This window comes from Polyodon spathula, chromosome 1 (genome assembly GCF_017654505.1).
Source record: "Polyodon spathula isolate WHYD16114869_AA chromosome 1, ASM1765450v1, whole genome shotgun sequence".
Taxonomy (NCBI): Eukaryota; Metazoa; Chordata; class Actinopteri; order Acipenseriformes; family Polyodontidae; genus Polyodon; species Polyodon spathula.
This window is the reverse complement of record NC_054534.1, coordinates 110,603,784-110,629,855: the sequence shown is the minus strand read 5'-3', so window position 1 is coordinate 110,629,855 and position 26,072 is coordinate 110,603,784. Positions and strand designations below refer to the sequence as shown.

General features: G+C 39.9%; 1 protein-coding gene across 4 annotated transcripts in view; it reads right to left on the bottom strand.

The window, feature by feature from the left end:
• Positions 1–15,561, bottom strand: part of LOC121314894 (eukaryotic translation initiation factor 2-alpha kinase 3-like) — a 48,198-nt gene extending 32,637 nt beyond the window's left edge. For 3 of the 4 annotated variants that reach the window (XM_041248673.1, XM_041248762.1, XM_041248932.1), the window contains exon 1: positions 15,103–15,561. In XM_041248673.1, coding sequence (XP_041104607.1) covers positions 15,103–15,398 — 296 coding nt within the window. In that variant the 5' untranslated portion in view covers positions 15,399–15,561. The remainder of the gene's footprint in view (positions 1–15,102) is intronic. The other variant, XM_041248844.1, reaches the window with a different exon arrangement.
• Positions 15,562–26,072: the final 10,511 nt, after the last annotated feature.

Sequence of the window (26,072 nt, the reverse complement as noted above, 5' to 3'; positions counted from 1 at the left end):
ACTCAAAGAAAATAAAGTAGTTATTTACAAACCGCTAACTAAGATCGTGCAACAGTCTCTTGACACAGGGGCTGTTCTGACAGACTGGAGAATTGCGAACATAGTAACGATCCACAAAAAGGGAAACAAAACTGAACCAGGTACCTACAGACCAATAAGCGTGACTTCTATTATATGCAAAAGTATGGAAACTATAATAAGATCCAAAATGGAAAATTACCTATATGGTAACAGTACACTGGGAGACAGCCAGCTTGGTTTTAGAAAGGGAGATCGTGTCTAACTAACCTGCTTGATTTTTTTGAGGATGCAACAAACAATGGATAACTGCAAAGCATATGACAGTTTATTTAGATTTCCAGAAAGCTTTTGACAAAGTCCTGCACAAAAGATTAATTCTCAAACTGAACGCAGTAGGAATTCAAGGAAATGCATTCACATGGATTAGGGAGTGGTTAACCAACTCCCCGGTAATGTTGTCAAAGCTGACACTCTGGGATCGTTCAAGAAGCTGCTTAAATGAGATTCTGGGATCAATAAGCTACTAACAAACAAACAAGCAAACAGCCTCCTCTCATTTGTAACCTCTCATATTTCCTTGGCATTAAACACCCTCAGGAGATGCTGGAGGGTCAGAGAAGGGCGCTTCTCATAGAAAGGGGCACAGAAGGCGGCCCAAAGTTTGCAAACAGCATTCGAAGACGGTCATGCTTTAAATCATCTGTAGCTGCTATAGAGCAACACTTCTACAGCACCTACGTTAAGACTGCAACAGTACAAATGAACAAGATTTGGGGTTCTTGAGGACTATGGCTGACAGACTGATCTTCCAGTGTTGCAGCTCTAACAGGTGGATTTTTGCACTCTGGAAAATGACAGTTTGTGATACGCTGCCCCAACAAATGCATAAATATGTATCAAGTATGACTTGTTTTTTTATAAGGAAGTAAAAAAGTGCAGCCCAGCTCAATTTTCTCGTTATTGTACTTCAACTTGCAACACAGAACAGCTGTATGACCACAGTACAGGTACACAACATACAATGATGGCATTTTCCTTCATGTATAAAAGGGCTGAAAATCAACATGATCATGACTATCGCAACAAATTGCATCATTTAATCTGCTTTTCATGCAATCATTTGGGAGTGCTGGATGTATGTATTTACTGGTCAGAAAATAGAACAAGGCGTTAATTATAATAATTAAAAATCCTAATATGGGTTTGTATCAAAAGAATGACTCAATAACTGTCAATTGAAAAAAACAAAATTGCCTCTGGAGTCTGTAGCCAGCAAATAGATCTGGCTACCTGTTGTATGTTCAAGTGAAATGTATTTCAATGGGATTGTGCTTCAATAAGGACACCAACATACAGTAGCAAGCAAGTATCCTGGTACTGAGGAGAAAGCAACAGCTTATATTTCCTGGTCACTTCACAGCTGAGCAAACTGCTACTTCAGGTCAAAACCCAAGTATGTCTGGGGGCTGACAATGGCCTCTGGAGTACCAGGTCACTGGTTCAAAGTGTCTACAGGGAAACCTGGGCCACCCCAATGAGACACCTGTACTGCAGTATTCTAAAAACCTGCTCACAAAAACTTCTCTTCAAAGCCCCACACATGGAAGTCTGTTGCAGAATCATCACTGAAAATTGTGCATCATACTTTTGTTATTGAACCACTTCAGATTAGTTGCAATTGTAGATTTATTAAGGACATTCTCCAGATAAAAACAGATGCTTTATTATGTATCCTGTTATTCTGCAACAGGAAATCAAATACTAGTACAGAAGCACAACATTTTAGTATCAGAACCATGAGGTACAGCACTCTGTCTATCAGTCTGTCACACTTGCATGAAACGCAAACGCGGCTTGGATGATCTTCAGTACAAATGATTGTGTGTGTACATATGCAGAGGTGTGCCATTTGCTGTCCACCAGACAAAACGCTAGAAAAACCTACTTGTCCTTCTTAAACATCTACTTGCCCCCTCCTTGTCGCACAAAACACACAAAGAAAAAAGTGGAATATAACTTGCAGGATTGTGGTTTTATTTAACAGTGAACACAATCAATCAATCAGTGATTAACAGGGGCAGATCTAGCCTTGTAGCTTGACTGGTTCACTAAATTCAAGACACACAGAAGGTTCCCTGTGACCCGACCTCACCGCTACACATGTCTAACATACTTTAACGAAATGCTCCTTTCAGTGCAGTTTGGAACACATTTGCTAGTACATTTAAGTAACATACCAAGAGTACAACTATAAGAAGAAATACTTGGCAATTATTCAAATATAAAAATAGCTTCTGCCTCTCCTCTTCTATCAGCTGAACTCAACTCCTGTTGCATCACAGATAAGAAATCATTGGCAACTATTACTGCTGCAGATTTTCCTTGATGTTCTTTCAGTTTCGTATCTGCTGAACCCCAGACTCAGCATGGAGAATCCGCTATGAACGAACGGCAATGAATGATGATTGCGATTGCAATTGCAGATGATGTATGAACCGCGGAGGGCGCTCGGGGCCCCGGTGACCATGGAGGGCACTCGGGGTGAAAGATAAATTTGGCCGGCGGTCTCATCCGTGGGTGCCTGACAGCTACCGGAGTGAGGCCGGCTGGAAATACATGAACAGTGACATGCATATCAGTGCCGCAGATAGGAAGTGGCTATGGGCCACCTCTCTCCAAAAAGAAGAGGCCGGCAAACCATGAATGGAGAATAATAATAAATTAACGCACTCCACAACAGCGAGATAAAATTGGCCGGAGGCCACGTCCATGGGTGCCCGACGGCCACCTGAACAGTTACATGAATCCCAGCGAGTCAAAAGAGGAACTTTTTGGCCAACATGGGCCCAGTTATATCTGGCGAAAACCAAACACTGCATTCCACAGTAAGAACCTCATATCAACAGCCAAGCATGGTAGTGGTAGTGTCATGATTTGGGGTTGCTTTGCTGCACGACTTGCCATCATTGAAGGAACCCTAAATTCTGCACCGTATTGGAGAATTCTACAGAAGAATGTCAGGCCATCCGTCTGAGCTGAAGCGCAACTGGGTCATGCAGCAAGACAATGACCCGAAACACACAAGCAAGTCTACATCATAATGGTTGAAGAACAAGAAATTTTAAGTTTTGGAATGGCCTAGTCAAAGTCCAGACCTAAACCCCATTGAGATGTTGTGACAGGACCTGAAACTAGCAGTTTATGCTCTAAAACCCACAAATGTCACTGAGTTGAAGCAGTTCTGCATGAAGGAGTGGGCCAAAATTCCTCCACGGCACTGAGAGAGACTGATCAATAACTACAGGAAGCGTTTGGTTGCAGTTATTGCTGCAAAAAGTGGCATAACCAGTTACTGAGTCTAAGGGGGCGATTACTTTTTCACACGGGGGCATTGGGTGTTGCATAACTTTCTTTAATAAATAAATGAAAAAAGTATCAACATTGTGTTATTTGTTCACTCAGGGTCCCTTTTATCTAATATTTGACTTTGGTTGAAGATCAGATAACATTCAGTGTCAAAAATATGCAAAAATGCAGAAAATCAGACAGGGGGCAAATACTTTCACGACACTATGTATATTTATTTATTTATTTAATTAATTTATATTATTAAAGTGTACAACACATTACAGCCATTTTTCCTCATCTCACATGTTGTCCTGCGATGGCTAACTGGAACACACTGCTGCAGCAGCAGGGGATCCTGGATTCATACCAGTCGGTGGGTTTTTTGGTTGTTTTTTTTTTTGAGAAGGCAACATTCTTTCCCTGCACTACTCTCACTGAAAAAAAAATACATTAAGTTCAGACAAACACATTGCCATGAGATTTAGTCTTATTTTTAAATAAAAAATATTGTACAGATAATCTCATATATAAATTTGATTTCTATTATTATAAACATTTGTCAATCTTCATGTTTTAATACTGTAGTTGTGTTTCACAAATGATGGATTTTGCATGTCCAATACATTAATAGCTCTTGTTAAAATAATTTTTTTAAGTGTTTAAATCTAAAAAAACATGTAATTATGGTAAACGACAAACTACATTCAATTTTTTGCAGAGAAAGTTTGTCTGGAAAGTCTCTACCCTGCTAATACCTTACCGACTATGGCAGGTTTTTTTTTGGTAACTTTACTAGACTTAGTGCATTTAAATGGCAGGTTCATGAATTAAGAAAGCAGAATCACTTACTTGCCAATTTACAAAAAGCATAAATACCTGAAGTTGAAAAGATTAGTCTGCCTTGCCTGAGGCTCACTTGACAGCCATTTCTGAGTTTCCTTGCAACCATAGATCAGATATCCAATCAGAAGTGGTAGGTGTGCATTTTCAGAAACTAGTGTGACTCTCTAGAAACATGCAGTGTTTTTCTAGCAACAGAATAAACAGAGGAAAAAATAAATACAGGCAATGTTATAAATTGGGGTTATGTTCCAGACTCTTCAGCCAGATAATAGTTTTACAAAAATGACCCGTTATATTGTACTCATGCAAATATTTACTCTTTACACTCAGCCCTGTGGTTACACGCATATCACTCAGACAACTTCCTGGCTTGTTTAAAAGTACAGACTCAGGCTTTCCAATGACGTATTCAGTGTGTGTATGCGGTACTCCTAGCAGGAAATACGATCATCTGAAGTGAAGCCCCTCATCATGTGACAGAGTTCACATCTTAGGTTTCATTTTGAGTCAATTGCTCTTATCAGACATTGTTAAATGGCAAAAAAAAGGAAAAAAAAATGTTACGTGCATAAAAAAAAAAAAAAAAAAAACCCAGCTAGACTGAGTCAGGGCGACCACGGTAAGTACTGCAGTTCAGACACCAAGCATGCGCACATGAATTGCGATTGAATTGCACACCCCCGTCTGTCACTGAGATTGAATTGCACACCCCCGTCTGTCACTGAGATTGAATTGCACACCCCCGTCTGTCACTGAGATTGAATTGCACACCCCCGTCTGTCACTGAGATTGAATTGCACACCCCCGTCTGTCACTGAGATTGAATTGCACACCCCCGTCTGTCACTGAGATTGAATTGCACACCCCCGTCTGTCACTGAGATTGAATTGCACACCCCCGTCTGTCACTGAGATTGAATTGCACACCCCCGTCTGTCACTGAGATTGAATTGCACACCCCCGTCTGTCACAGAGATTTTTACGTGTGAAGAAACTATTGTGGAAAAATAAGCTGCAAGGAAAAGGTAAACATGAGGAATATCAGTCTTCCAATATTAGGAGCTACGCCTTTAGAAGCTGTGAGGAAATATCACCTGGAATAACAAGTGAAGTATTTTATTTAAATAAGCAATTTACTGAAGAGTATATCCTTGTTACACTCAGCCAGCTCTGCCGTCACATATTTATGCCCATTACTTAAACTCAGAGCACTTTCCTCAGCCAAAACAGTACACACAGGCTGCTCCAGTCCTATCCAAATACAAACCAAACAGTCTCTCAATGTGTGCAATGAATGAGCAGTACAGTGCAGGAGTCTTAATGTGTGCAGGGAATGAGCAGTACAGTACAGGAGTCTCAATGTGTGCAGGGAATGAGCAGTACAGGAGTCTCTCAATGTGTGCAGGGAATGAGCAGTGTGCGCAAAGAAGTGAAAGAAGTAATTTACAAACCGCTAACCAAGATCATGCAGCAGTCTCTTGACACAGGGGTGGTACCGACAGACTGGAAAATTGCAAACGTAATACCGATCCACAAAAAGGGAAACAAAACTGAACCAGGTAACTACAGACCAGTAAGCCTGACTTCTATTATATGCAAACTTATGGAAACTATAATAAGATCCAAAATTACCTATATGGTAACAGGGTCCTGGGAGACAGTCAACATGGTTTTAGGAACGGGAGATCGTGTCTAACTAACTTGCTTGATTTTTTTAAGGATGCAACATCGATAATGGATAATTGCAAAGCATATGACATGGTTTATTTAGATTTCCAGAAAGCTTTTGACAAAGTCCCGCACAAAAGATTAATTCTCAAACTGAACACAGTTGGGATTCAAGGAAACACATGTACATGGATTAGGGAGTGGTTAACATGTAGAAAACAGAAAGTACTTATTAGAGGAAAAACCTCAGAATGGAGTGTGGTAACCAGTGGTGTACCACAGGAATCAATATTAGGTCCTCTGCTATTCCTAATCTACATTAATGATTTAGATTCTGGTATAGTAAGCAAACTTGTTAAATTTGCAGACGACACAAAAGTAGGAGGAGTGTCAAACACTGTTGCAGCAGCAAAGGTCATTCAAAATGATCTAGACAAGAGTCAGAACTGGGCAGACACATGGCAAATGACATTTAATAGAGAAAAGTGTAAGGTACTGCACGCAGGAAATAAAAATGTACATTATAAATATCATATGGGAGATACTGAAATTGGAGAAGGAATCTATGAAAAAGACCTAGGAGTTTTTGTTGACTCAGAAATGTCTTCATCTAGACAATGTGGGGAAGCTATAAAAAAGGCTAACAAGATGCTCGGATACATTGTGAAAAGTGTTGAATTTAAATCAAGGGAAGTAATGTTAAAACTGTACAATGCACTAGTAAGACCTCATCTTGAATATTGTGTGCAGTTCTGGTCACCTCGCTATAAAAGATATTGCTGCTCTAGAAAGAGTGCAAAGATGAGCGACCAGAATTATTCCGGGCTTAAAAGGCATGTCATATGCAGACAGGCTAAAAGAATTGAATCTGTTCAGTCTTGAACAAAGAAGACTACGTGGCGACCTAATTCAAGCATTCAAAATTCTAAAAGGTATTGACAGTGTCGACCCAAGGGACTTTTTCGACCTGAAAAAAGAAACAAAGGACCAGGGGTCACAAATGGAGATTAGACAAAGGGGCATTCAGAACAGAAAATAGGAGGCACTTTTTTACACAGCGAATTGTAAGAGTCTGGAATCAACTCCCCAGTAATGTTGTTGAAGCTGACACCCTGGGATCCTTCAAGAAGCTGCTTGATGAGATTTTGGGATCAATAAGCTACTAACAACCAAACGAGCAAGATGGGCCGAATGGCCTCCTCTCATTTGTAAACTTTCTTATGTTCTTATGTACAGTGCAGGAGTCTCAGTGTGTGCAGGGAATGAGCAGTACAGTGCAGGAGTCTCAGTGTGTGCAGGGAATGAGCAGTACAGGAGTCTCTCAATGTGTGCAGGGAATGAGCAGTACAGAAGTCTCTCAATGTGTGCAGGGAATGAGCAGTATAGGAGTCTCTCACTGTGTGCAGGGAATGAGCAGTGCTGTGCAGGAGTCTCAATGTGTGCAGGGAATGAGCAGTACAGTGCAGGAGTCTCAATGTGTGCAGGGAATGAGCAGTGCTGTGCAGGAGTCTCAATGTGTGCAGGGAATGAGCAGTGCTGTGCAGGAGTCTCAATGTGTGCAGGGAATGAGCAGTATAGGAGTCTCTCAATGTGTGCAGGGAATGAGCAGTGCTGTGCAGGAGTCTCAATGTGTGCAGGGAATGAGCAGTACAGTGCAGGAGTCTCAATGTGTGCAGGGAATGTGTTGTAGTAACCCTTATGTTGTCAACGTGCTGCCTTCCGGGAGCCTCGGTCAAGCACATCACTGAGAACGTGGACAGGCTCCTAGAACGAACAGGAGACGACCCGGTAGTAGTCGTCCACATCGGTACAAACAACATTGGAAGAGACAGACCAAAATCCCTGCAAAACAAATTCAGAGAGCTAGGAAGGAAATTAAAAGAGAAAACCAAAACTGTGGTATTTTCTGGTATACTACCCGCACCTTGCAAAGGACCATATGGACAGCTGGAAATAATAAATCAAAACCAATGGTTGAAGACGTGGTGCACACGGGAAGGCTTCACCTATCTTGATCATTGGACCACTTTCTACAACGAGGACTATCTGTATAGACGGGATGGACTGCATTTAAATAACAAGGGAACTAGTCTACTTGGAGAAAAGATCCTCGAGCAGGTTCGGAAGCATTTAAACTAGAAAGGAAGGGGGGAGAAATCAACAAAAAAACAGAAGGGAGACCGCATCAAAACAAGAACAACAACTCAGGTAAGACAACCATTAAATGTATTTATCTAAATGCTAGAAGTATCAGAAACAAAATTCTAGAACTTGAAGCTACTGCACTAACAGGTAACTATGATGTGATAGGTGTTACAGAAACGTGGTTATCTGAGAGTGATGGGGACGAATATAATATTTGTGGGTATACACTGTATAGGAAAGACAGGCAGGACAGAAGAGGAGGAGGGGTAGCGCTATACATAAGAAACAGTCTTGAAGCCCAGGTGTTAAACCTGGACAAAGAAAATAAAACCGAATCAATATGGGTCAGAATAACAGACAAAAATTCAAAGGGCATAATAATAGGAGCATGCTATAGACCGCCAGATTCAGACGGTGAGCACAATAATCTGTTATACAATGACATTAGAAATGTGTGTAGCAAAGGAGAAGCCATACTAATGGGGGATTTCAACTTCCCCCAAATAAAATGGGAAAACCCGGTGGGTAGCGCGAAGGATGAAATAGAAATGGTGGAAATGACAAATGACTGCTTCCTAACACAATTTGTGAAGGCACCCACTAGAGGGGAGGCATGCCTTGATTTAGTCTTTTCAAATAACGAAGATAGAATAACTAAAACAGAGGTCAGAGAACCACTGGCAAACTCAGACCACAACATGGTCTCATTTGAAGTGTTTTTTAAATCCTCAAAAGTAAAGACTAAAGCTAAGGTTTACAATTTTAGAAAAGCAAACTATGAAGGCATGAAACAGAGACTAACAGAAGTAGATTGGAGTAAAATAGAGAAAACACCCACAGAAGAAGGATGGTTGTTCTTCAAAAACGTAGTACTAGAGGCGCAAAACAATTATATCCCTAAAGTAGACAAATCTAAATGTAAAACTAAATTGCCAAAATGGTTTAATAGATCAATTAAAAAAAAATATTCAGCGAAAAAAGGCACTTTACAGAGCATTAAAAAAGGACCAAAAAGAAAGTACACAGAAAGAGTACACAGAACTGCAAATGCAAGTCAAAAAGGAAGTTAGAAAGGCCAAGAGAGAAATAGAAATGAACATTGCTAAGGGAGCTAAAACCAATTCCAAAATGTTTTTCCAATATTACAACAGCAAGAGAACATTCAAAGAGGAGATTAAATGTTTAAGAGATACAAATGGCAAAATCGTAGAGGAAGAAAAAAAAATAGCAAATATGTTAAATGATTACTTTTCACAAGTTTTTACAAAGGAAGATACTGACAACATGCCCCACATGTCATCCAGTTCCTATCCAGTTTTAAATAACTTTAGCATAACTGAGGCAGAAGTGTTAAAGGGACTAGGAGCTCTTAAAATAAACAAATCCCCTGGGCCGGATGAGATCCTCCCAGTAGTACTCAAAGAAATGAAAGAAGTAATTTACAAACCGCTAACCAAGATCATGCAGCAGTCTCTTGACACAGGGGTGGTACCGACAGACTGGAAAATTGCAAACGTAATACCGATCCACAAAAAGGGAAACAAAACTGAACCAGGTAACTACAGACCAGTAAGCCTGACTTCTATTATATGCAAACTTATGGAAACTATAATAAGATCCAAAATGGAAAATTACCTATATGGTAACAGGGTACTGGGAGACAGTCAACATGGTTTTAGGAAAGGGAGATCGTGCCTAACTAACTTGCTTGATTTTTTTGAGGATGCAACATCGATAATGGATAATTGCAAAGCATATGACATGGTTTATTTAGATTTCCAGAAAGCTTTTGACAAAGTCCCGCACAAAAGATTAATTCTCAAACTGAACGCAGTTGGGATTCAAGGAAACACATGTACATGGATTAGGGAGTGGTTAACATGTAGAAAACAGAAAGTACTGATTAGAGGAAAAACCTCAGAATGGAGTGTGGTAACCAGCGGTGTACCACAGGGATCAGTATTAGGTCCTCTGCTATTCCTAATCTACATTAATGATTTAGATTCTGGTATAGTAAGCAAACTTGTTAAATTTGCAGACGACACAAAAGTAGGAGGAGTGGCAAACACTGTTGCAGCAGCAAAGGTCATTCAAAATGATCTAGACAAGATTCAGAACTGGGCAGATACATGGCAAATGACATTTAATAGAGAAAAGTGTAAGGTACTGCACGCAGGAAATAAAAATGTACATTATAAATATCATATGGGAGATATTGAAATTGGAGAAGGAATCTATGAAAAAGACCTAGGAGTTTTTGTTGACTCAGAAATGTCTTCATCTAGGCAATGTGGGGAAGCTATAAAAAAGGCTAACAAGATACTCGGATACATTGTGAAAAGTGTTGAATTTAAATCAAGGGAAGTAATGTTAAAACTGTACAATGCACTAGTAAGACCTCATCTTGAATATTGTGTGCAGTTCTGGTCACCTCGCTATAAAAAAGATATTGCTGCTCTAGAAAGAGTGCAAAGAAGAGCGACCAGAATTATTCCGGGCTTAAAAGGCATGTCATATGCAGACAGGCTAAAAGAATTGAATCTGTTCAGTCTTGAACAAAGAAGACTACGTGGCGACCTAATTCAAGCATTCAAAATTCTAAAAGGTATTGACAGTGTCGACCCAAGGGACTTTTTCAGCCTGAAAAAAGAAACAAGGACCAGGGGTCACAAATGGAGTTTAGAAAAAGGGGCATTCAGAACAGAAAATAGGAGACACTTTTTTACACAGAGAATTGTGAGGGTCTGGAATCAACTCCCCAGTAATGTTGTTGAAGCTGACACCCTGGGATCCTTCAAGAAGCTGCTTGATGAGATTTTGGGATCAATAAGCTACTAACAACCAAACGAGCAAGATGGGCCGAATGGCCTCCTCTCGTTTGTAAACTTTCTTATGTTCTTATGTTCTTATGTGTGCAGGGAATGAGCAGTACAGTGCAGGAGTCTCTCAATGTGTGCAGGGAATGAGCAGTGCTGTGCAGGAGTCTCAATGTGTGCAGGGAATGAGCAGTACAGTGCAGGAGTCTCAATGTGTGCAGGGAATGAGCAGTACAGTGCAGGAGTCTCTCAATGTGTGCAGGGAATGAGCAGTACAGTGCAGGAGTCTCAATGTGTGCAGGGAATGAGCAGTACAGTGCAGGAGTCTCAATGTGTGCAGGGAATGAGCAGTGCTGTGCAGGAGTCTCAATGTGTGCAGGGAATGAGCAGTACAGTGCAGGAGTCTCAATGTGTGCAGGGAATGAGCAGTACAGTGCAGGAGTCTCAATGTGTGCAGGGAATGAGCAGTACAGTGCAGGAGTCTCAATGTGTGCAGGGAATGAGCAGTACAGTGCAGGAGTCTCAATGTGTGCAGGGAATGAGCAGTACAGTGCAGGAGTCTCAATGTGTGCAGGGAATGAGCAGTACAGTGCAGGAGTCTCAATGTGTGCAGGGAATGAGCAGTACAGTGCAGGAGTCTCAATGTGTGCAGAGAATGAGCAGTACAGTGCAGGAGTCTCAATGTGTGCAGGGAATGAGCAGTACAGTGCAGGAGTCTCAATGTGTGCAGGGAATGAGCAGTACAGTGCAGGAGTCTCAATGTGTGCAGGGAATGAGCAGTACAGTGCAGGAGTCTCAATGTGTGCAGGGAATGAGCAGTACAGTGCAGGAGTCTCAATGTGTGCAGGGAATGAGCAGTACAGTGCAGGAGTCTCAATGTGTGCAGGGAATGAGCAGTACAGTGCAGGAGTCTCTCAATGTGTGCAGGGAATGAGCAGTGCTGTGCAGGAGTCTCAATGTGTACAGGAGTCTCAATGTGTGCAGGGAATGAGCAGTACAGTACAGGAGTCTCAATGTGTGCAGGGAATGAGCAGTACAGTGCAAGTCGTAGTGCTGGGAGGTCTTCACATTAGAAATACTGTTGAAGGTTCTGTGATGGATTAGCATTAGAATATATGGATTACACACATCACAAATTAAATTGCACCTGGGACAGTTATGTACAGATACTGAAGTGTATTTCAAATGCATTTGTAGCAGTGAATCTGATAAGCTAATCCAGGCTATTCACTCAGGGGTCATGAAATCAATTAGGATTGTTTGAACAGGGTTTACTATTATGATTAGTATAAATCTGTTAATCTTTCAGCGTTGCTAACAGCTCGGTTGCAAATTTGCTTGTAAAAAAAACGAATATCATTTGTACACATACATTTTCAAATCTTAACAGTATTTTCATTTTCTGACAAGCGCGCCAATGTGTGCATGTTAAATGGCTTAAAGTAATTAGAGAAAAGGTTGAATATGTTTTACTATTTTGTGAGTTTTGTCGTGTTTTGGTGTCTGAAAAAAGTTCTACCAGCTTCAGTTTCTCGCACTGTCCCCGCCCCATATTTCCACAGTTAAAATAAACAGTTTTTTTTTTTTTTTTTTTAAATTTTCTGACCCCGTAGCAACGCTGAAGCCAAAAATAACAGTATATAAAAATAACACAATAGTTCAAAAATTAAACATTGGGTGAATTTATTGCAGATAACTACCGGTTTTATTTTTATATTGTCATCTTGTCAAAGCAGGTTAAATGTACAACAAGCCAGATTTAAAATAGATCAGCCATTACCATTTAAACATATGGTAAACACATAATCAGAATGGTTAAACAAATAATCCATAAGCTTGTTTTTGTCTTGTTTTGAATGGCTTTAACACACAACCTAACACATTACTCTGCTATTAACTTGCCCAGCAGGGTGATACAGTGGACGTGTTGTTTTATTCTCCGGTTGCTCCACCAGTCAGCCTATGTGCTCACCGAACTGTTGTTAAAGTCAGCCACCAAACTCTCCGAGCCTCGCCGTAAACAATGTATAGACAACACAGACACCCCTATGGAATCTGTCAATGTGGACTGTGGGCTGACTAAATTAAACACACAGGTGAAGAATAGGGTACATAAAATTAATACATAAAAAAGAATACGTAAAATTACGAAGTAATAAAAGTCCTACCAAATCCCATTCATTTAGGAACTTTTCAACCTTTAAAATTAAGTTTTCAAATTAAAGCAACATTAAGTTCATACATTTAAAAAAAAAAAAAAAAAAAAAAAGTATTTTGTGGTTCACATTTTTTTTTACAATTTTTTCACCTAATTTTTAGGCTCAACTCACCGCTCCATGGTTACGCAATCTGACCTGGGTGAGGTCAAAGGTCACAGATTCACATAACTTTGTCTTGAACTTCACATCAATTTTGATATAGTCTACTTGATAGCTTGAAAACACCAACACCAGCTTTCTATGTCAGTTCTGGAGGAAGTTCTGACAATGGAAAGGCACAGTGGGTGTCCAAATCAGGTCAAGCTGTGTTGAACTGCATCTCATCAATGGGAGGTCACTCAGGCCTACAATTCACAGTGTAATCATTTCTTCCAAAGACAATATGTGCAAAAGGTTATCAAAATCAGAGGTCAAGCAAAAAATGGCTGTTTTTTTTTTATTGATTTCATATGGCATGACATTCAGTTTATCCAAGACCATATACAGTCTTACCTCAAATACATTCTGTAATATCCAACGTGACTTTGCTAGGATGCTTCATATGTCAGATCTAAAAAGATTTGAGGTTTCTGCACCGCGTCCACAGCCAACTTCTTGGTTTACAGAATACAGAGTAGAATCAGAGTTGATATTTTAGTAGCAGTAAAGTTTGTTTTAGTCCAATATCTCCGTATTTAATCAGCTTTGCTGCTTTCTGTTAGGGAGATCAACTTGCACGACAACTCGGAGGAAAACGGCCATCCATATAAAGTACAGGTCCAGACAGATCTACAAGAACCCAAGCATCCTTACATCATGTCAAGTTCTTTGACTTGTTAGAGTTTCAATATGTATTCTTAGTTTTCCCTGAAAGTACTTGTACTTTAGCTTTCCCAGTTAGGAGACGTGTATTCCAATTTCCCACAAACTACTACTTCATAAAAGGTATAGGTATACAGTAATTTAGATCAATTTATTTTTTACATTTAGAGCAAACATGATGTACAGTTGAAATAACTAGTCATAACTATCTATTAAAAGCAAGATTTAAGAAGCAGGTTGTGCCCTGCCTTGTAAGAGCTCAGATACAGATTTATTTTACCAGGGACACAGTGTGCACGATCACCAGTCTGTAACAACTACCCTGGAAACATGAAGGGACTCGACTGTGCGCACAAATCACAACAGCAGCTGGTCAAGCACCTTTCTCTACTGCGGCACAACATTGAAGAGGAGTTTCTCATTCTACGACTTCTAACATCCTATCAATGGTTGCTTACAAAAAAAAAAAAAAAAAAATTATACTAAGCGTTTTATCATTTTAAAAGGGTCTGCAGTTATACGAAAGACTTAAGAAAGCAACTTAAGAAAGATGTTGCGAATAAATGAGTATTTGTAGTACTGAAGTACAATGGTGCACTAGTAAGCGCCGATAATATTAAGAAACTTGTCAGGACAAACAAATGTACAAACCGTTTTCAGGTTTACAGAGAACACAACTGAAAACTAGCAAAAGCGTTTTGCTGTTTAAATTACGTTGTCTACCCCAGTAGTATTAACATGCATGGCGAGTCACTCAGTCCAAGTCAAACAGCAGCTTGCTTCACTACGATTTGCTCACTTTAAATATCTTCTTGCCCCCAATTTTTTTTTTTTTTTGCTATAAAATTACATTTGTTTGCAATTCCACGCAATGTGTCTTGTGCAGAAATCCTATTTAAAAACAAGTTTTGTTCTCGGTCTCGACAGAATAAGAAATAGTGGCACTTAAATCAAGTAGACATATCGAGTGTGAAATACAATCAAGTTACTGGATTCATATGTATAGTATTGGTACCCTGCGTTGTCTCAACACATTCCAACAAGTCGCAGACCACAAACAACAACAATACCACTGCTGCTCCACTAATGACTGACTCGGGATTTCCCCCAAAGCGCGAGATATATATATATATATATATATATATATATATATATATATATATATATATATATATAGTGCCTCAAACGTTGAAAGCGCTTGTGAACGTCCTTTTTATGAACGTAGAATAAGTTTTTATGAACCTTTTGATCTTTCCGTCCCCACTTGATTCCGCTGTTGAATCGCCCGCTTCCTCGGCCGCTGCGTTTTCATCGTCTTCCACAGTGACATCCCCGAATGCCGCTGCAGCCCACACGCTTTCCAGCCCTCTCTCTATTGCACTGCCACCATCTTCGCCGGCCTCCGCCCCGGCCTCAGCGGCGGCAGCTCCGGGCTTCCCCTCGGCGGAGGTGTACGATGTCCCAGTGAGCGCTACTTTCAGCAGGAGCAGAAGCGCCACAGAAATGCTCAGGTTTCCAAACCGCAAACCCTTTCCCATCGAGGGGGATTGCACATTGATACAAATAAATAGCGAGGGATGAAATGTGTGTGTGGATTACCGTACTTACAACAGAAATACCTCTCTCTTTAACGTAAACACAAACAGCCACCAGGGCACCATGTTACTCCCTTTACAGTTAAAAGCCAAGCCTGCTTTCGCAGCACTCTGCCCACCTCGTCTCCAGATGCTGATTGGATGGAAAAGCCCAATCCACCTTTGAACAGCAGCCGTGGCTGGAGTTGGCGATTGGCTCCTTGAAACGCACCTTTTGACGAATAGAAAGGTGACTTCGAGTCAGTCGTAAGCTGATTGGTGGATTCAGTACTACAGAAAAACCAATGTAGCAGTTGAATGGATAGCATATCGTGTCAATCAAAGTCGTTGCTAAGGGTGAGTAACTACTGAAGGGATTTCGTACCGTACCTTCGGGGGTTCCTGGCGCTAATTGGTCGGTGGAAAATGTGAAGGAAATAATGATACGTGGCTTTTTTAGAGTGTGAAGTGCGGATAGCGGAAGGAGCGATGGAGCTTTACCGAAAGTGAAAGACTCCTGTAATAAACAGTTTTTAACCCGTTACAGTGCATAGCAACAGCTGAGCATGATATGCGTCCTGAGTATGTACTGACAATTAAAGATGAAATGTGACATCTATATATTTTATTACCAGTTTCTCTCTTCCTGTAAAGTGTGTAATAATAATAATTTAGTCATGAAAAATAAGTTATGTGTATGTTTTGTGGATTTATTCACCCCTGCTGTCGTTTTTAAAGTAGCTTTGCATATAATTGTTGTTGTTTAAACTTCCATAACTATTTATGTGGTTTCCATCCAGTCATGTGACAAACATGACCTTTCAACTCTGCCAGCCCTGTGGAAAGATCATGTTGTCACATGACTTGAACGGTTCAGCTGCAGCACTTGGAGTCACCAGACAAACTCAAAGCCAAAGCGTTTTGTAGAAAAATGACAGCAACGCAATAGTATGCTAAACAAACCCGAGCCACAAACACCATCAAATAACAAGGAACACTAACATAAACAAATACGAGGGTATTAAAATTAACTTATTATTATTAAGTCTGTTTCAAATGAAGTGTGAGAGACCGGAATGCCAGACAGGAGTGAAGTCATTTACAAAGACAGTGAGAGTGAGGGCTTGTCACTGCACAGAAACATTACGTTGTAACTGAAACTTAAAACTATCATTACTACTGAATGATAGTTGATTTACATGTACAGTAATATGTGCATGCATATGTTCAGCTGTATTGTAGTACCCATTTTGTTGTCTTTTTTATTACTGGTTTGATAGTTGATTAACTGGTTGATTGTTGATTGAACCTCTACAATCTACAGATATTGGCCTTCTCTATTTCCTAGGGTTCATATGGGTTTGAGCCAGTCATCGTGGTTCAGAATCTTAGATCACTACATGCCTGTTTCAGTCTGCTGTTCTACCTCTGGGCATTGCAGACAAATGCCTCCACTTTCTGCCTCTTCCGCCATGCTAAAGGAGTGGCCTCATCGATCGGCTACAGTTTTGAAATGGCACAGTAATTTGCACTGCTGCAGTTATAGGTCTCAACACCTTTGCTTCTGTGAAATTCACTGTTGATCTCCTTGCAGTAAGGGCTAGTAGAGAATGAGAATGTGTTTATTATGCCCACATCGTGCTACACCTTGTGTTGAAATTCACTGTGGATCTCCTGCAGTAAGGGCTAGTAGAGAATGAAAGGCATTCATTATGCCCACAAACTGACAGCAAGTTTTTGAAACTCAAGTTCACCCAAATTAAGTTAACTAAAGTCTTTAAGAAAAGTTGGGGTTTTAAAGTTTCCTTCTTTTCTAGTCTCAAACCTACTGTAGTTTTAGACACAACCCTATTAATTGCAAGCTTGTTTTTACCATGAAATCAAATAGCTTTTTAAAGATTTCAAACTGTAATACTTGAGACAGTTCATAAAGATCTTTCTGGGGGCTTGCTTTTTCAGCGTTGATGAAAAGTGTATTTCCACACTGAGGTACAGCACTGTTTTAAACTCCGGATTGATTTAATTTGTTCAGTTGAACATTGGCTACAGTCCAGGCTAGCTGTGTTGTGCTGTCTCTTATTCGCTCTCTTAGCTACCCAGGTGATTGTCAAACAACCTTTCCATTGAGTCCAGGAAAGCATTGCAGGCTGTGCTAATAAAACTCGACCCTGGAAGCCCCTCTGCCATGGTCCGGCCCACTGCATTCAAGACATCAAGGCCTGGATCATCCATACAGTATTTTACTATGTACGATTGTAGGCTATATATAAATACATATGTTTCAAGTGCCATAGGTGTTAGTAGTTGTTATTTATTATACATGCATACCATGTATGTAACACTTCATTATATATTTATTAAGCTTTTACAATTATGATAGAACTCCCCAACGCAAAACACAATTTGTTTATAATGAATTGCTTGGTGAATTCCTCTAATCATGCATTTTCTCTGGTACTGTTTGCTCGCCTTTGCGATAAATAAACATGAATAGAAGTAGCCAGCAAACACTTACAGTATTATAAGATGATGTTCTAATATGTGCATACAGACGTGTAAAGGTGAGAGTGTACACTGTACATACAGTGTGTGTGTGTGTGGAGGGGGGGTCTGACAACTTTACAAATTCATGTCCATAATCTTGATCATATTAGGTATTACATTCACGTTCATGGCAATATCTTTTGAAAGTAAGCCCCATATTGCACTTTTAACATAACTATTAGACAAAATGTTTACAGAATACTTAACAACTGCTATTAGGACCATGTTGTGATATGTTTATTATTAACATTGTTATAATTAAACTATATCAAATCACGTTATTATTTACAATGAAGGGAAAACATGTTTTTGCTGACTTTATAAGCATTTGGATGACACATTATAGGTTACCTTCATTGTAAATAAAAAAATGTGATTTGGTATAATTTAATTATGACGGTATTAATAATAAATGAAGAATGGTTATAGCAACAGTTTTTAAGTATTCTGTAAATAATAGTTAAAAAGTACAATGTGGGGCTTTCAGGTCTTGTTTACAAAAAATATTGTCACAGACATTATACACAAACCAGTGGAATACAGTGTGTGTGTGTATGTGCATGTATGTATGTATGTATGTATGTATGTATGTATGTATGTATGTATGTATGTATGTATGTATGTATGTATGTATGTATGTGTGTGTGTGTGTATATATATATATATGTGCATATGCATGTATGTATGTATGTGTGTGCATGTGTGTATGCATGTATGTGTGTATATATGTATGTGTGTAGTGTGAGAAAGTATAGTCTGGAGTGTGGGGAACACAGGACTACACCTTCCAGAAGGAAACAGGCTGAAAAGCCCTAATTTGTATAATTATCACCCTCACCTGGTAGTGATTGTAAATTAATGCCAGGTGCAGGGTTTAAAAAGCATGCAGCCAGTTGGCTCAGGGCTGGTGTGTGTGAAGAAGCCTGTTTGAGAGTGTGTTCAAGCGTATAGAAAGAAAAAGGTACTGTTTCTGTTTTGGTTGTTTTTGTTTTAACAGGTGAGCAGCTTAGCTGTCCTGTTTGATTTAGGTTCATGTTTATGTTTAGTTTGTGCTCGAAGAGCTAGGGTTTTGTTTGATTTTTATTTGTGGTAAGGCCTATGCTTAAGGTAGCTGTGGTAAAGCCTGTGCTTAAGGTAGCTGTGGGAAAGCCTATGCTTAAGGTAGCTGTGGGAAAGCCTATGCTTAAGGTAGCTGTGGGAAAGCCTATGCTTAAGGTAGCTGTGGGAAAGCCTATGCTTAAGGTAGCTGTGGGAAAGCCTATGCTTGAGGTAGCTGTGGTAAAATCTATGCTTGAGGTAGCTGTGGTAAAATCTATGCTTGAGGTAGCTGTGGTAGTCTATGCTTGAGGTCGCTGTGGTAGTCTATGCTTGAGGTCGCTGTGGTTACGCCTATGCTTAAGAAACACAATTTAGACCCTAAAGTCCTCAATAACTATAGGTATTCTCTACAATTTTACTTTACTTTGATGACAATAAACAAATAAATCACATGACAGCGCAATATAATGACCTATCCACACAGCACGATTTTCTTTTATTATTATTATTACCGCTTCAGCAACAAGGGGGGTGTCTCGGCAACTTGAGATGAATACAATCATACAGTGAGCAGGCCCTCTGCAGTGAGTGCAATTTACTTTCAACTTCAGACGATGCCTTTCTCTCCTGAATCTGTACGTGAATGGAGCAATATTACTGAACTGTCCGCGTCTCGCTTTGTTTTTGTTGAAAGATGCTGTGTCTGCGCGCCAGTCGAGCTGACAGGCTGTGATTGGATCTCGGCAGTTATTAGTACAGGATTGGTTGCTTTCATCAGTGCAAAGTATTGATTGGCTGGTTTTGGTGGATAATAAAATTAATTTGGACCAAGTGTGTCTTTGTTTAGTATTTACTGTTCAATAGTGAACTACTCTTAAAAATACAGCAAGTTAAAAAGAAAGAAAGAAACAGCACTTGCTTGATTCACAGTTGCTGATGAGACATTCCACTTGAACTCGACGCTGATTGGCTGACGGTACTGAATCAATTTAGAATCTGAAACTAGGGCGGCATTGGACCTAAACTGGACAGGACAGGCCCCCTCAGGCCCGCCCATAACGCCAGGCCTTGGGTAATTAAAACCACTGGCAATCTCCCTCATCTGAATATAGTGCTGTAAGTTGTAGCAGAACTTTAATACCTCTAACACACACAGGGGCCCCTCTATTGCACTCAAACTGGTTACCTCACTGTACAGTGCAGGCTGCATCTCATTGAACACAGGCACTCAAACTGGTTACCTCACTGTACAGTGAGACTGCATCTCATTGAACACAGGCACTCAAGCTAGTTACCTCACTCTCCTTCAGTTGTGGGGGGACTGGTGCGGCTCTTCAGGCTGGGGACTGGTGCACCTCTCCCTCAGTCACTGTGGACTGGTGCAGCTCTCCTTCAGTTGTGGGGACTGGTGCAGCTCTCCTTCAGTTGTGGGGACTGAGATTTTGTGTTTGACTGATACTGTTTCATGTACAGTCTGCAAACAGACTGGACTGTATTTAATAGCGCTCAGTAGCATTGTAGATTGTTACTGACTTTGCACTATTAAACTGAATACAGACATATTTTCATATTGATTCAAACTGAATACAGACATATCAAATACAGACATCGATTTCACTGGGTCAATGAATTATAACAGCCGGGAGCGGAGCGGGCCAATTGTATATGGAGGAGGGGAGCGGAGCTCTTTCACAGCATGGACAAGAACTGAGTACAGTTTTATTTTTCTTAAATACATGTTTGGTTCGTGGAGTTTGCACAAAAGAGTTAAAGCAAAGCAAGGTGACAAATACAAACATAGTCACTGTACAGTACTTCCCTTCATGCCTGTGCATGATAACCATTACAATTCCAGTTTCAAAACAACATTAGACACTTTTATGTTTTGCAGAGTTGAGAATTGCATTTAAAAAAAAAAAAAGCTTTTATTGTCAATGTGATTGGCGTTGCACTTTATAATTCATTATGGAGGGGAATGTATATATATAGGAGCTGCATTTGTGCCATATATAAATGTAAGAAACATCAGCAATGTGTTCATCTGTCCGCGGTTATTACATAGCCTATGTTGTTCTTATACAGTTTTGCTTTGCTGATCATAGCTGGGCATGAGGCTTGTTAAACTGTGTATGCCTTTATTGCCTTGTACCATATGACAGAAATCACATGCAAGTGATAATAATTAAATCTTACTGTTGTTAATGATAATTTTAATTAACATTCAAGCATCCGCAGGAACATAGAACACAAAATGTTGCAATATGGATCACAGACATAAAAAAAGCTTCAGTGCCAGGCAATAAAGTACTTCAGTAATTCATGTAGAATCTGAGCCTGCCCCGTTCCAACTCTAAACACCAGAGGGAGCCAGAGCGCCACTTGTCACAATCCCTTGCCAATGAAAGAGACAAAATCACTCAAGTATAATTTTGAGTGTAACCATTGTTTCAATAGTTATTATCTGATTTTGTTTTTAAATAAGCACCATGCAACTGGTACAGCCTTTCAATGATCCATAGGCCTACAAAGACACTAACAAGAAACCCCCCCCCACCCCCCACTCCCCCAACAAACAAAACATAAAATTAATAAATTATTATATTATTATTATATATTATTATTTAGTAGTAGTAGTAGTATTACCAGTACTACTACTACTAATAATAATAATACACTAGATTGTGACTCTAAAGACTTCCACAAAATCCCTGTAGGGATTGTTACTTTTTTTTGTAGCAAACTGAGAATAGAAAAGAGCTTAGCTGAGGCGTGAGTGATGAGCAGGAACTCAGTGAAAAAGGATTCATTCTTTAATTTAGATTTAGATGCATTTTGTTTTACAGTGCATAGTCTCAATTTTATTTTATTTTTTTAAATTTTATCTTTTTTTTTAATATAACCTCTCAGGAAAGTTAGCTACTGGTTGTCTTTGGTTTATTTTATTTATTTGCATTTTAACTAAAGATTTCATTGTATCATCATCATTTATATATAATAAAGCAAATATATTGATTGTGTTTCACGAACCCCGATTACGCTGAACTTGGACTTCCTTACCTAGTCGAAGATGATGTTAATCAGGGTCTGTGAAACCAGCCAACAAGACTTGAACCCTCAATAAAACCCTGAAACTAAGGGTCTATGAAACCAGCCGACAAGACATGAACCCCCAATAAAACATCAAAATTAAGAGTCTGTGAAACCAACCGACAAGATACAAACCCTCAATAAAACCCTGAAACTCAGGGTCCATGAAACCAGCCAACAAGACACAAACCCTCTATAAAACATTGAAACTCAGGGTCTGTGAAACCAGCTGAGAAGGCATGAACCCTCAATAAAACCCTGAAACAGACTCCAAACACAAGGACTGGCTGTTTTCTCAAGCAGGGAGCTGGCAGCTTCCAACCACAGACATGGTGAGGACAGCTGGTTCATGTCCCTGTTTGTGAGGAAGGTAGATCCAAGAAAGGATGCTCATTCTAATCTTATAGCCAAAAAGGAAAGGAGCAACCTCTTATGGGCGATCTCAAGAGGAGAAAGTGGAGCCTGCTAGTAAATAACTTTTACATTGTGAAATTTCTCAGTCGTTTTAAATGTCTACTGTCACAATACTATACAAAGGTTTTTTATTTGCACAATTACATTTTATTGTCATAGAGTGGCTGTGAAATACTTTTTAAATCAAAGTTACTTCACTGGATCCAAGCACCAAGTCAACCACCAGGGGGTGCCAAAGACAAGGGCTAGCAGCTTGTACAGTTTGCAAGCCAGGAGGCAGAGGGACAGAAGTATTGTCAAGAGAGGTTAAATAATGAGACAGCACAGCCAGGCTCCAGCAGGGTTCAATAATGAGATAAAATAATACAAAAATAAGAACATTAGAAAGTTTACAAATGGCCCGTCTTGGTAATTTGGTTGTTAGTAGCTTATTGATCCCAGAATCTCATCAAACAACTTATTGAAGGATCCCAGGGTGTCAGATTCACCAACATTCCTGGGGAGTTGGTTCCAGACTCTCACAATTCTCTGTGTAAAAAAAGTGTCTCCCATTTTCTGTTTTGAATGCCCCTTTATCTAATCTCCGTTTGTGACCCCTGGTCCTTGTTTCTTTTTCAGGTCGATAAAGTCCCCTGGGTCGACATTGTCAAACCTTTTAGAATTCTGAATGCTTGATCAGGTTGCCACATAGTCTTCTTTATTCAAGACCGTAGGGCTGGGCTGTAGAGAGGCATTACTGGGGCTTTACTGTTATATGTGGTATGTTTGTACACAACCATTGAAGCCAGTCCTAGTTGGCGTATATTTTCTGATAGTCACGTTACAATATTAGTACAGAATTTGTGTATCAGCAGACACTTCATTTCACACAGTGTCAGAAGACAATGTATCAGCAGACACTTCATTTCACACAGTGTCAGAAGACAATGTATCAGCAGACACTTCATTTCACACAGTGTCAGAAGACAATGTATCAGCAGACACTTCATTTCACACAGTGTCAGAAGACAATGTATCAGCAGACACTTCATTTCACACAGTGTCAGAAGACAATGTATCAGCAGACACTTCATTTCACACAGTGTCAGAAGACAATGTATCAGCAGACACTTCATTTCACCACATTTAACATTTTGAACTCATAACATCCCAAGGTTTTACTGGGATTGCTCTCTGCTTTGTATTTTTAAAAGCCATGATGTGAATCTATGAATTGTTTTAAGTTAAAGGCTGCTGTGACACAATTTGTACTTGATCACTATTTCACAGACGGAGCTGTAGACAAAGGCTGCTGTGATAGAGTTTGTACTTGAACACTGTTTCACAGACGGAGCTGTAGACAGAGGCTGCTGTGATAGAGTTTGTACTTGAACACTATTTCACAGACGGAGCTGTAGACAGAGGCTGCTGTGATAGAGTTTGTACTTGAACACTATTTCACAGACGGAGCTGTAGATAGAGGCTGCTGTGGTAGAGTTTGTACTTGAACACTATTTCACAGACGGAGCTGTAGACAGAGGCTGCTGTGATAGAGTTTGTACTTGAACACTGTTTCACAGACGGAGCTGTAGACAGAGGCTGCTGTGATAGAGTTTGTACTTGAACACTATTTCACAGACGGAGCTGTAGACAGAGGCTGCTGTGATAGAGTTTGTACTTGAACACTATTTCACAGACGGAGCTGTAGACAAAGGCTGCTGTGATAGAGTTTGTACTTGAACACTGTTTCACAGACGGAGCTGTAGACAGAGGCTGCTGTGATAGAGTTTGTACTTGAACACTGTTTCACAGACGGAGCTGTAGACAGAGGCTGCTGTGATAGAGTTTGTACTTGAACACTGTTTCACAGACGGAGCTGTAGACAGAGGCTGCTGTGATAGAGTTTGTACTTGAACACTGTTTCACAGACGGAGCTGTAGACAGAGGCTGCTGTGATAGAGTTTGTACTTGAACACTGTTTCACAGACGGAGCTGTAGACAGAGGCTGCTGTGATAGAGTTTGTACTTGAACACTATTTCACAGACGGAGCTGTAGACAGAGGCTGCTGTGATAGAGTTTGTACTTGAACACTGTTTCACAGACGGAGCTGTAGACAGAGGCTGCTGTGATAGAGTTTGTACTTGAACACTGTTTCACAGACGGAGCTGTAGACAGAGGCTGCTGTGATAGAGTTTGTACTTGAACACTGTTTCACAGACGGAGCTGTAGACAGAGGCTGCTGTGATAGAGTTTGTACTTGAACACTGTTTCACAGACGGAGCTGTAGACAGAGGCTGCTGTGATAGAGTTTGTACTTGAACACTGTTTCACAGACGGAGCTGTAGACAGAGGCTGCTGTGATAGAGTTTGTACTTGAACACTGTTTCACAGACGGAGCTGTAGACAGAGGCTGCTGTGATAGAGTTTGTACTTGAACACTGTTTCACAGACGGAGCTGTAGACAGAGGCTGCTGTGATAGAGTTTGTACTTGAACACTGTTTCACAGACGGAGCTGTAGACAGAGGCTGCTGTGATAGAGTTTGTACTTGAACACTGTTTCACAGACGGAGCTGTAGACAGAGGCTGCTGTGATAGAGTTTGTACTTGAACACTGTTTCACAGACGGAGCTGTAGACAGAGGCTGCTGTGATAGAGTTTGTACTTGAACACTGTTTCACAGACGGAGCTGTAGACAGAGGCTGCTGTGATAGAGTTTGTACTTGGTCTCTGTCCTAAATAGTCTCCAGTAACTTCTCTACAGTATCAACGACAAATGCATAAATATTTACGCTATTTCATATTCCAAAGACTGAACATCTTTAGAAGTAGAAGTATGATTTCTTTTTACATTTTTAAGTGCAGTTTAGATAATTCATATGCCTGATTATTATTATTATTATTATTATTATTATTATTATTATTATTATTATTATTATTATTATTATTATTTTATTATTATTAGTAGTAGTAGCAGTAGTAGGGTAAATTAAATCATACTAAAACAATTATTTGTAAAACGCTGAACTGCAGATTAGTAGACATTATATGTTTTTAAAATGCAGGTTTTCAAGGTGTATCTTGAATCTTCCCCAGAGAGTAGTTTGAGTATCAGAAGGAGTTTAATAGATGTGCCTGAGAGATTTGTACCACTGGGATACACGGTTTGGTTCACATCAAACTCCACAGCAGCATTAAACTCATAGTGTGTACTTAAATACATACTAAGGACAAGTCTACATTTTCACATATTGAATTTATTTCCCATATTTAACTTGGAACAGCATTATGAGGCAGAGCTCTCATACAGTGTTACAGGACCTGTCCAGCTATACCATACCACCCACTGATCAACGACACAACCCAAACCTCCACTTTACTCAAACTCTAACTATAGTTGCAGTTTCAATGGGTTTTAGTCACTGATATGAATACATGAAGGCATTTTAATGCAGTTGGAAGGTAATTTCAAGCATGTGTCTGCCTAGTTTTTGCTCGAGGAATGCATTATTATTTGAGTAAAACATAAGTGCTGATTGAGATCGGAAGGACTATTGGAGTTTAAACAGTTAAACTG